Genomic DNA, 13,264 nt, shown 5'->3' with positions numbered 1-13,264 from the left:
TCCAATTTTTCTCCGAAGTTGTTAAGTGTTTCTTCCCTGCAAACATGGCATGATGTGAAGGATTAATAATTCAATGGACTAAAATCTGAAACTGATGGCATACCAATGACGTCGTAACCATGTGATATCGCTATCTTTGAGATCTTAATACAACTATATGCGTCTAAAGCATTCATGTGGTTATTATTCAACCTGTGTGCCATGAAAAAGGATCACCATTGGATTAACTGGCTGATACCAAACAATGATTGGTTTACTTTGTACTGATGGCAAGAAAGGTACGGAAGCACATCAGGCGCGTTATTATATCTGAGCTCTCTTATTTGGATAGCAATGTACCATTCCTTAATGTGGGGTGTTGTAGTCCAGCAGCCTGAAATTCAAAGGAAATGATAGAATGGAATTAACCTGTAGATTCACTGTTTAGTAAAATACTCAATATGTGATGCTTCTTCTTACCGAGGAACATCAGTCCCAGCCAACACATTTACACCTCGCTTTTCAGCATATCTGCAAAGATGGATTAGCTACATTAATTTTAGAGTGTCTTAGCTCTATAACTGCATATTTGGATTGCTGTCCAATCATACTATTTTGCATATCTTAGTAGGTTATGGGCCTTATGGTCCATCCAGATATTATATGTCATTCCATGATGCTTCACTTTGACACTTTAATTGCAAAAGGGATCTGCCTACATACGAACATGAAGATAACCAAATAGAAATATTTAGATTACAAATTTTTAATGTCAGAATTGACAGGACTTTGTTGATGCTTTCTTTTCTTTGGGTTAAAATAGACTCGGATATTTCACATTATTCAATCTCACCGATGGCATTGAATATTACTTTTCTAGGATAATTAATAGAATGAATGGGCATTGTTCGCGTCAGCATGCAATCTATTCGGTTTGAGAAGATTTAAAAACTGAACATTTATTTTTCATCCGACAACATACTTAGACTGACTACTCTTGATCCAAGAACCTATAACAAAGGATACTACAACTCTCTGCAAAAAAATAAAGCAGAAAGGTTCAATTTCCATGTAATTAAAAGAATACATGTAATAGAAGCCATGGTTGAATTCTTTCACATGCTCTTGGATGCACACCATGTGCCCTTTTTCTTATCAGCAAAACCAAAAAAGGACAAACCAGTTTATTCCCATCTAAACTTTGTTTAAAATCAAGGGATTCAGAAGTATCGTCTGAATTCTATTATCCTAAGGCAAAAGCTAGGTTGGATGCAGCTGCATACAAGCTAGGTTGGATGCAGCTGATGTATGCATAATCACCACCACATGAATTTCAATCTCCATTATCTATTCAGCACATACAGAAATTAGTGCAACCACATGTACCCATGGAACTTTCATCTGAAGTAGATTATATTTCAATGCACGAAAATATGAAATGTTCACGTGCGAACTAAAATAATTTGTTACCCTGACCATGGCTGCATCTCATGCGTCGTAACAACGAGTATTGCATTAATTTCCCGACTCTGTTTTTAGCATAGCTGGCCTTCCTTGTCAGTGCTTTGGCATCAGAGACAGAAATTCTCTTCGGTTGGTAAATAGGCTTCCAGACACGACTTATGGTCCATCTCTCTAACCAGTTGAATGCTCAATTCGGATCCCTCTCATCATAGTGAAAGTGAAGAGCCTCTACCAGAATTGATTAAGCTAGAAGCTACAACAGATACAAAGGAAAACAATTAACTTAGGGCATCAAAAAAATATTTGCAGACAGATAGCAAAAGAGCTAATGAGAGGATGGCATGTATTTTGTTAATTGATGAACATAAAAGGCCAAGCAACAGGGTCAAGATATATTTCGCTCTGTATATTCAAGCCTCCAGGTAACTACAGCGAGACGTTTGAAGCTAGCCTCTCCTTCCATGCATCCGGTTTAGCACCCTAAGAAAAGGCAAGAGTTGTAACTTTACATCTCAAGAAATTAAGATGCCAAGCAGAAGTTCAGACTTCAATCTTTCAGTTTGGACCGACATTAAATACAATTGAAAAAAATGAAGCACTAAAAGAATTCCATAGCCTGACCAAACTGTTCACAATTTGTATTGTAGCGTTATTGGTTTATTAAATCTAATCAGAAGAGACATGCATTTAAAAATATAGAAACATCCATGTCGACTTCATCATAGATAAGGACAGTCTAATGCTCATAGTTCCAATGTAGGAATTACAAATTCATCTTTTATGCAGTAGCAATAAAGAGAAATGCTTAGTGCTGACAAGAAGAATAAGTACAAGTCTTGTGATTTCAATGCACAGAATGCCCGACGTGCCTGGACCATATGATGCTAAATTTAGCAAGGTTCTAAAGGAAGACAAAGAGAGTAGTTATGGAAACAATAAGCATTTTGGTAGCTTCTACAGTAAGTTAGGGGGTAAAGTGATTCTGTACATATGCAGGATTTTCAATAAATAGGAACACTGTTACATCATAAATAATCAATTAATCACATAGGTGCTAAATTTAGCATCAATTAATCAATTATTATCACTCTAAGACGTATGGACAAGGAATTCGTAATCGATAAGCTAGACCATATAGAAAAAGAATAATCATTACCAGATAGCCTCGGAACTTCGGAAGGCAGCTTGTGCCTTGACGGCTGCTTGTTCTTCCCTCAATCTCTCCAATCATTAGACAGCACATCAGACCCAACAGTGCTCTGCTTCTCCAAATCCTGATTCACATAGGGATAGGGCGCCACACTTCACCTTGCAAGCAGGAACTATCAGCCTTTCTCACCTCTGGCATGGTGTTATTGTTGTGGGGGGGTAACAGGCCCCAGCTCCAGGGGAGCTCTCTGAAAACACAGGACCCTTCCCAGTAGCTGCATACCCTCTGTTACCCGTGGCCTTCTACGTATGGAAAAACAAAGGCATCAATTGCAATAAACATATCTCGGTTCTAGTATTCTCTAGTTGCAATTGCAGAATCCCAGCTGCTCCGAGGTATCCTCGGAAAATTCAAATTGTACGAACATATCAGAACTCTTATCAGGCCAAATCTTATCAGAACTCTTTGCAATATTATTGATCATATTTTCTTTTCACCACAAATCTTATCAAGAATATTTTTCCTCATATAAAAACAATAAGAAGCTTCTTTAAGAACAATAACATGATCCAAGTGATAGACATATACTCCCTCTGATCCTAAATTCTTGACTCAAATTTGCCCAAATATGGATGTATCTATTCGTTAAAAGCGTCTAGATACATGTAATATTTCGACAATAATTTAGGATCGGAGGGAGTACTAAACATTTCTAAGTTAGAAACAGTGCACTGATTATTTCTAGACTGATAAAAAATCTTAACCTGTCATGAAATGAGTGAGAAACCAGCACTAACCTCCTGACGAAAATAGCTATCCAGCTTGACTTTAAGCTCTGTGCACTCTCCAAAAAACTTCTTTACATGGTTATCGAAATGGCACTTTTGGAACTCTTCAATAATCTAGAACATCTTAATCAGCAAATAAACATACTTCCATGTAATTTGGTCAGGAGAAGATGTACCTCGGCACACATAGGATGTCTGTGTAAGCCATAAGGTCAGAGGGGGATGCATTTCAAAGGCTCAAACTGCACAATTATAGCTTGTTTACTACCTGTGAAAGGACCTTGCCCAAGACCGTGTGTGGCGCTGTCAAAAAAGAAAAGAAAAGAAAAGAAAAGAAGAGACCGTGTGTGGACACAGCTTAATAATTGAGCCGCTCAGCCACAATATTATCACAAGATGTATGTCCAATGTATACAATGTTTCCATTGCGTGTTCTTCTGCAGTTTAATAGAGTAATAACCACTCTACAACCTACGGCAACAAACTCCGATCCTAACAATTGACAAAAACAGCAGAAATAAATATACTTTTATGAAACCAACCAAGATTATAAATTGTATTCAGAAACGCACATTCAAGATTTTCATTCAAGATGTTCTGGGATTTCAGGAGCTTGTTCTTGACATCTGATAAATAATAGAAGGAACAAAAAATAATGGCTATGCCATACAAGAACTGCACGTCCACACAAGTTTTAACGAGGTAGAAAGTTAATAGGACATCAACTCCTGTATATGGAAGAATTATCTGTCCGACTATCACAGCACAACGTCGGCAACTCTTAGAATCGCACAATACTGGCCACAGCAGTTCAAGAATAACCATACTGATGCTTCAAATCATGGTGATAGGAGCTCTACCATCTAAAGAGCGATTGTGGGGTAATCCATGCTCAACTCCGAAAGGAAACATGTTCATCCTCATACGTGCAGGCGAGCAAGAAAAGATCAACACCAGCGAACACCAGTTTTGCTCTTGCAGAAAAAATAAATCATATCAGTACCAGTATTTATTGATTTGTACTTCTCTATGCAGAAGTGCAAAAGAAAAACAACGACGACATGAACCCATCCTTCTAAAATGGTTCGTGGGGAAATTTATTCTGTAGGCCCTGTTTCAATCATATGTATAATAATGCACCACCACCCAGGAAAGAGCTTTATTCATATGGTCCCATCTAAGCAATCAGCAATCGATAGTACGTCAACTATTGAGTGGTCAGTAGCAGAGTCGGCTTCGGAAGTACATTAATTAGCCACAACTAGGAATACATAGCAGGGCCGAAACTGTTATACAGTTAACTGGAATAAACAAGTAGCTGTTTTCTCATTCCAGAAGTTGCACAAAGATCAAACATGGACTTCCATATATATATATGATGAATGAAACAAGATATCAATCCCCTCTAACATGACTACATAACATTACCAGATAATAATTTTCATGATAGGTGATCATGGCCTAGCTTTCTTTGCAATATTGATTATATAACCATGACATTCACTGTGAGTGTGATTAAAAAAAAATTCAGGAGCACAGGCATCACTTTGTTTACTGTCTAGAACCATTAATAGATGAACTAGTTACAAAACATATTTTAAATAGAGAAAACACTTCAAAACAGAGGTTTGAACATAAGAGAATGGACAAATACTAAAAAAGATAATAGATGTAAACTAAATATCAAACAAATGCCCCCCAAACAACAAGGATATGTGATAAAACATTAAGCAAATAACCAGATCACTTAAACATAAATTTATTTGACAGGCTTGATTTACATTTCTAAAATATTTGACAACCTTGATTTACTATTCAAATTTCAAAGTATGAATTCTGCAATATGATTTAGCAGCTTATGGCTGACCAGAAACCTACAAGCATAGAGACCAAAACAAGGACAATATGTTTCCGGGATCCAATTTACCTGCTCTATGAACACCATTCTCGTGCATTCTGGAACATGCGCAACCATGGACTCGGACCACCCCTCTCAACCTGCCATTCCTTGGGATACCAGGGATATTGCCACATCATGAAAGTACGCTCTGGATGTGGCATCATAGCAAGGTGCCTTCCATTAGGAGAGCAGAGGGCGGCGATACCAAGCGGAGAACCATTAGGGTTGAAGGGATAGACCTCTGTGGCGTTATTAGCATCATCGCAGTATCGCAGAGGGGCCAGATTAGAGTTAATGACACCAGATAAAACATTTTCATCTGGGAACAAGGCTCTCCCTTCACCATGAGCAGCCCAAATGCCCAAGGTAGAGCCTTCCATACCTCTGAACATTATAGAAGGAGAATCCCCTATAGCCACACTGGTAAATCGGCACTCAAAACGGCCAGATTCATTGTGAATGAACCTTGGCTGTGAGATGTCTCCACCTTTACCAAGGGAACCGCCAATATCTGGTCCTGGCACCCAGCCAAGAAGAGCCATGAGCTGACACCCGTTGCACACCCCAAGGCTAAACGTGTCTGGCCTATTGTAGAACTCCTGGAACTGCTGTATGAGGGGCTGGTTGAACCTGATAGACGCTGCCCAGCCTTTTGCTGAATCTAGAATGTCAGCATAGCTAAAACCACCAACAAATGCAATCCCATGGAATTCAGTCAAAGAGGCCTCCTGATTCAATAGGTCTGACATTGAAATGTCCCATGGTTCAAAGCCAGCAGCAAGGAATGCAGCAGACATTTCCCTATCACTGTTGCTCCCTTCTTCACGAATAATGGCAACCTTTGGTTTGGAGGATGCAGTCAATAGCTTCTTGTTTGTGAATTTGGGAGCGAAAGACAAATGCCATGAAGGTGATGTTCGACTCTTCAAACCTTCTTTCTCAAGGTTCACACAAGACTTCAGCCGCTGCAGCTCCTCAAGCTGGAAGCTTGTTTCTTCCCACAAATCTCTGAGGTCTAAAATGCTTTCCTTCAGACGCACCTCCCCGTCAACAACCAGCTCTATCTCTGATGTTGCATTTACTTCTCCAATTACATGAACAGAAACACCTGCTGCTTGAAGCTTTTGCTTTACAGAATCAAGGTCATCTGAGTGCACTTCAACAACAAGGCCAAGCTCCTCAGCAAAAAGTGCTTGAAGAAGGCTATTTCCCTTTAAGTCTATGTTGAGGTTAACACCACAATTGCCAGCAAATGCCATCTCAAAAATAGTAACAATAAGCCCACCATCACTAATGTCATGACCAGCAGAAATAAGACGTTCACTGAGCAATTCCTGAACAGTCTCAAATACTATCTTCAGGTACGGAACATCTTCTATATCTGGGCAGTCATTTCCAATTTGGTCAAACACCTGTGTGAGAGCAGAACAGCCAAGTCGACGTTTTCCTTTAGCCAGGTCAATGTGCAACAAGACACCATCCTTTCCAAGCTTTAAATCAGGAGTAACCGTCAAAGTTATATCAGGGCATGTCACATAAGCACTGATGACAAGATTTCCAGGAGCCTTGACTACCTCGCCATCACATTGAGCTGCCATAGAAAGGCTGTCCTTTCCACCATCAATTGCGATACCAAGTTCAATCATGCAGTCAGCCAACGCAACAGCAGCATCATACATATCTGCTCCTTCTCCGTCAAGCTTTGCAGCATACATCCAGTTACCACTTGCTTTGACATCAGAAAGTGATGAAACTTTGGCCCAAACCAGATTGGTCAAGGCCTCCCCGACAGCAAGCCTTGCCATTGCCTGGGGATTAAGTAAACCCTTCATTGGTTGTTCTCCAATGGCACAAGCACCACCTGTCAGATCTGTGTATGTTTGCGCAATTACAGCGACATCAGCAAGTGGAAGTTGGAGAGGACCAACTGTCTGTTGTTGCGCAACAAGACCTGTCACACACCTATCAACCTTTGTGGTCAAGAAACGCTTTGAACATACAGAAGGAAGCTTCAATACTCGCTTAAGAATATCCATTAGTGTGACCTCAGGTGCAATATCTAAAGGCTCACCCAATCGAGAAACCCGGTTGAATTCAAAGGTCTTCTGAGGCATATCTCCTAAAACCTTTTCAAGCTGAAGATCAACAACAGGGCGAGGAGGAAGAAGGCCATATGACTTGGCATGCTCCACAGCAGCACTGTCAATCAAAACTATCTTTCCACTGCCATCAATTTCCCCAAGTACAGCCATAGATACTCTTTCTCTCTCACAAAGTGCCTCCAGCAGGCTTCTGCTATCAGGCTTCACCAATAATGCATCTTGTTCCTGGTATTCAGCACCCCAGATCTCCAAGACAGATAATGTATGATCACCAACAACAATTGAGCGGATATCAATTTCAGCACCCTTAGGATAGATTATTTCTTTCACAACATTGCAATTTCCACCGGCTCCCTGGTCATGAATGCTGATAATTGGGTTCTTCTCTCCCATTTCAATGCATGCCCTGATCACACGATACAATTTATGTGACATCTCAGCATCTCCACGCTGCACTGCATTGAAATCAAGCTCTGCATCATTCTGTCCACTAACCATACTCGAGGCAGCACCACCACCCATCCCAATTCTATATGCTGGACCACCAATCTTCACAACTAGCATGCCAATTTCTGGATCCCCCTTCGTTATATGTGCATGATCAATCTGGCCTATTGCTCCGCTGAACATTATTGGCTTTAACCACTCACGACGTTCCCCATTTGGCAACCTCATACCAAAGCTTCTTGTAAATCCCTGAATCAGTGGCTCACCAAACTTGTTACCATAGTCAGAAGCACCATCACTAGCATCAATAAGAATCTGCAAAGGAGAAGCTAAGTTCGATGGGTATGCAAAGGATGAATCCTCCCAAGGTGCATATGATTCTTCCATTTGAAGATTTCCAACACAATAACCAGCTGTGGAAGCAACGACAAAAGAACCCCTTCCAGTGGCATGTGTGTCTCTTATGCGACCACCTGCGCCTGTTTCAGCTCCCGGATAAGGTGCCACAGCACATGGAAAGTTATGGGTTTCAGCTGTGAACAAAATGTCAAGCTCACGCATCATAAGGGATAGCGGTGAAGTTGAGCCTGGTAGTGCTGGACGGAGATGATTTACCGTGTGTCCTCTTATTGCACTTGAGTTATCCTTGAAACCGATGACGGAGTTATTAGGGTTCGCCTTCAAGGGGCTCTTTACTAACTGGAACAAAGTACTAGCCATCGTTTCTCCATCTATCACAAGCTTTCCATTAAAAAACCAATGCCTGCTGTGCTCACTATTGGATTGTGCTATATCGAAAAGTTCCACGGTAGTTGGATTGCGCTTGATGTCGTCTCTGAAGAGGTGGGTGTAGTATTTAATATCTTGTTCATCAAAAGCAAGCCCCATTCTCATATTTATTTCTTCCAATGCTTCCCTTCCCTTTTCAATAACTGGTATAACACTGACAGGTTCAGGAACTACATCTGACCAAAATGATGTGAGCTTGCTAGGATAAACACACTCTGTCATTCTGTCATGAATTAAAGCAGCAAAGCTGTTGAGTTGGCTTTCATCAAGTGCTCCACCGCCAGGCTGAAGGCACAAAAGATATCTTCGAGATCTCTCCAAGCGAGTTACTTCCATTAACGATAGGGCTTTACAAATTGAGACAGCATTGGTCGAGAAAGCTGTTGAAAATGTCATCCGTGGCCCTACCTCGACAAGAACAGAATAAGGACCGCTAGCAACTTCCTCTTCAAGAAAGCTCCTTGTTTGTAAATTATCAGGTTCATAAGTTTCCGCTAGAAGCCACTGAAGTGTTGCAAGCTTCTCAGATGCCAGGGCCCTCTCCAATTCAACATTGAAACATTGCTCGGTCTTTATGTCAATAACGTTACAAGAAACCTTTGCCTGCACTTTCCTGAGTAATTCCTCAGTCTCACTCTCTTGAAGAAATGGTTTACGGTAAAAGTGAATAATCCTTGATCTTGATCCCACCTCATCAACAAATTCCTCTGTTAATGGACTACTAACACCCCTGTATACTGCAGCACTGGGAGCATGCTTTGGTCGGTAATTTGGAAGAGTGACTATCTGGTTAGGTAACCTGCAAAGATGCCGTAGGTCCAAGCAGTGTCGAAACATTCTTGACCTTCCAAACCAAGGATTTCTTGCAGAGATGAATCCAAGTCTTTGCTCTCCCTAAGCACAGCACAAATATAAGCACATTAAATGTTTATTGCAGAAAGAGAAGCATAGTAAAGTAGGTGCCACTCTCTATGTTGATTAGATTTATATAAGGCGCAGCTTGACTGTTCTAAACAGAACTTTTACTGTAATTTTTCCATACAATATTTTGTTCATAGTTACAAAATCACAATCATACAAACTGCGGTGGAATAGGATGCAACGGTATCAATTTTGTGTCACGTACGCACATATTATTGGACTAATTGTTGATCAAAGATAATTTTTAGGACGGCCAAACTGCGCTTTATATAAATCAATGGAGGGAGTAGCACCTTACTTTACTTATACATTAACTGAGCGCGTACCATTTTACTAGGAAAACGTTGAAGGCACAGCATACTATTTCCTGTCATTTCACCAGGAGATGCGATATTTCAGGCAAGACTGAGACACTTGAAGAACCTGTAAAGCACGGAAGAGAAAATCAGGCATTGACCTTAATTCAAGTTTGCTCTGCAAGGTATATGAAACTAGACATTCTGTTTTATGTCATCTGGGAGTGGTGAACTCAGCAATTTCTCTCACTATATTGTAACTGTACCTAAAGATTAGGATATATGTGCACACACGTTAAGACCAAGATCCTTGCTTACAGCCAGTTCCTGCAAGTGTTAACCGATTCCTCTTGACTGGGGTAAAATTCAAAAGATGTGTGGTGCCTATTTGTATAACTGCTCTCCTGTCTCATGTGATATTCTGATCTACTTACCTTGCAAATTTACCTAACACATAGTTACTGTAGTCTATTCTTTATTTTGCATCATTAATTTACTATTATTAGGATTTGCCGATGCTCTCTACTCTACCGAACAGAAACAACATCATCAATAGCTTGAATTACCTAGTTTGCATGGATACATATTGGATACACCCGATACGGTGATTCTCCAAAAAATATAACAGGATAACGGGATACATTTGTATGACATATTAATTCTAAATAAAATATAGTCCCTCCGATCCATAATAAGCGACACATATTATGGATCGGAGGGAGTAGAAATTAAGGACTTTTTGATAGGGAAGAAGAACTACCAGTCCCAGACATGACTGATCTGAATTCTGAATGAAAGGGAGATACACAAATCAATGAATCATCAATCTGTTCATTCCCAAACTGCTACAGTGTGCTACTGCTATTGTGCTACACTGCTACATCCTAGTCATACGTTAATTCATGAGCAGATTACAGGTGAACAGAACTGAGTAGGAGAAGGAGAGGGAGAACCGGAGAAGAAGCTTACTGGGGAGGCGTGAAGGCAGGCGGCGGAAGTCTGCTTCAGGACCTGCACTTGCTTGCTTCACCGCGAGGGGAGGCCGGGAGGGAGATTTAAGAGGCAGGCGGCGGGCAGCGCCGCGGCAGCTGTCTCCTTCTTCTGCACCGGCGGCGGGCCACGGTGCTCGAATAGCAGAGGAGAAGGTGTGCGGCGGCTGCAACGCGAGGTGAGGGAGTGACGGCGATGGAGGCGGCGTGCGTGAGAGGCGCTGGGTGGAGTTGGCAGTTTGGGGTGTCAGGCGTCGGCGCGGAACGGTGGCGGCTGTAGGGCACCCCGTGCCAGGGGACACCGCTCCTCTCCTACGAACTGCAAAAGAGCGAGAGAGAGAGAGAGAGAGAGAGAGATATTTTCTGCATCAAAACAGACAGCAGAGGCAAGTTCAAAGCGAAAGACAAGAAGGTTTCTCCTCCATCAAGCCCACCTCCACCACGGCGCACCAGCGGAGTTTCCTTCGAAGCTCGTCGTCGCCGCCGCCGCCACGCAGCTTTCCCAGGCGCTCGCACTATGCGGAGTGGTGTTTGTCATCTGCCCGTACATGGAGTCGTATTGGGTGTGGTGGACTGGGCCTTGGGCCTGCTGGACATGGATCGGTGGCCCTGCTTCCTTTTGCAATACTGGCCAGGGCCTTACGCTGATTTCTCTCTGCCTCTCCCCACCCGTATTTGTAAGCGGTAAAGTTTAGCTCCACTTTCTCTCCGAACTGCGAAGCCGCACCTGCATGGTTGCCTGAGAAGTGATGAGGTTGCAATTGCCAACGGCGAATGGAAATCATGGATGTTGTTGTCGATGTAAAGGTCGCCGGCGCAGAGATGACGATTTTATTCATCAGGGAATAAGTTTACATCGTTCACTAACAAATGGCTAATAAAATCTGATAGATCATCGATGTAAAGGTCGCCGCAAAGATGGCGTGGTCGCTCTTTGTCGTCCAAATGAAGGCATAGTGGTCTCTGATTTGCCTTTTGCATGCCATAGGAACCGAGTCCGATGGCAGGGAATGTGCATGCCGTTCGGATCTTTGTCAAACACTTACTAAAAAGATTGTCTAGAAATTTCTTACTTTTTGTTAGGCCAAAATGTTGGCAATACAAAATTCTTGTGGTAACCATTTATCCCTTCTTTCTAATTTTATCCAAGTCGTTTCTCCATCTCTCATCCAAGTTGTGTGCCCTCGGTTCATCTTGATCATGCCGTCACACGCCTCCACCCTTTGTTGTCTCGTCAGACAAATCATTTGCCAATCCCAAAACATTGTCTATATGTTCACATGCATGCGCACACACACGCGATAGAAGAAGAGGTGGGAAAGAGAGCAAATACCGAGTTTTCCCTTCCATCTGCAGCCGAATGCTTGAGGATGTTTAGCCAAAAACTTGTTGTTCACATGCATGCACACTTTTCCATGGGTGACAGAGTTGCACCATGTTGCTTTCGAAGCAGCGCCTCACATATATGGATCCACCGGTACATCTTGATCCCATGAACACTGTGTTGTTGCCTCTGAAGCAAGAAGAGATAGGGAAGAGAGATGGATCGAGAGTTTTCTGTTTTTTCCCTTTTTAGTTGAATGCTTGATGATGTTTGTTAAAAAATATATGCTTTTCGGTTCACACTATCATGCCCATCCATCCTTTTCTACATCACCCTTTTTTTACGCTAAAACATCATCCATGATTCTTTCAAAGTTCATCCAAAAGTATATAAATGTCACTCAAAATTGTTGGAAGTTTATTTCTAATGTTTGAAATCTATATCTCAAAATTTTGGAGGCTCATGTAAATTTTTAATTTGGTTGTTCTTTTGATTGGATCAAGGGCTGCTCACTGACACTAGTGACTGCACCTCACATAGAAGGATGTGCAAGACGAGGAGAGAAATGAGCAAAATTAGAAGCAAAGAGGGCGATCACTACTGTGAGGTGCATACCCAGTCCCGTGCGCGGGAATGGTTGAGCACATGTGAAAGGGGCTCAGGCATGCGACCCACACCGCGTCGTGCAATTACTTGCGGTCATGGTTATACAAATCACACGATCAAACAACACATAACAATCCAATAAATTCGCTATGCAACTTCTTCGTTCTTTTAAAAATACTATGCGTCCTTTAATATGGGATGAGGAAAGCACCCGGTGTATAAAACAAGTCTCTTAAACATTATAAACATTATAGACCAGAAATTTAGTTTGCGTCCTGTCAAAAATTATATAAAATACATCGTGTAAACCTAATTTATTGCTATCTATTAAATTGTTGGTGGTGGTGATGGAACGGGTGAGCGTCCGTGCCTCATTTTTCTCTCTCCTCTCCCCCGTACCCGTTCGAAAAGAATATCGCCTTCGCAAACGAACATATCCAGGCGCTGCCCTCCCCCGCAGACAGCTTCCCGTGCCTCCTCCTCGCCGCCTCTGTTCCCAGTCGAGGCCA

General features: G+C 41.8%; 1 protein-coding gene across 1 annotated transcript; it reads right to left on the bottom strand.

Annotated features, from left to right (window-relative positions):
- Positions 1–3,924: 3,924 nt before the first annotated feature.
- Positions 3,925–11,416, bottom strand: LOC100835695 (probable phosphoribosylformylglycinamidine synthase, chloroplastic/mitochondrial). Its single transcript, XM_014895927.2, has 5 exons — positions 11,260–11,416; positions 10,806–11,144; positions 9,867–9,963; positions 5,309–9,513; positions 3,925–4,355 (listed from the first exon to the last, which is right to left on the bottom strand). The coding sequence occupies exons 3-4, from the start codon at positions 9,912–9,914 to the stop codon at positions 5,314–5,316; spliced, it is 4,248 nt and encodes a 1,415-aa protein (XP_014751413.1). The 5' UTR covers positions 9,915–9,963; positions 10,806–11,144; positions 11,260–11,416; the 3' UTR covers positions 3,925–4,355; positions 5,309–5,313.
- Between the last annotated feature and the right edge of the window lie 1,848 nt (positions 11,417–13,264).

The sequence above is a fragment of the Brachypodium distachyon genome, chromosome 5 (assembly GCF_000005505.3).
Source record: "Brachypodium distachyon strain Bd21 chromosome 5, Brachypodium_distachyon_v3.0, whole genome shotgun sequence".
In the NCBI taxonomy this organism is placed as follows: domain Eukaryota; kingdom Viridiplantae; phylum Streptophyta; class Magnoliopsida; order Poales; family Poaceae; genus Brachypodium; species Brachypodium distachyon.
This window is presented reverse-complemented; position numbering and strand designations above follow the sequence as displayed.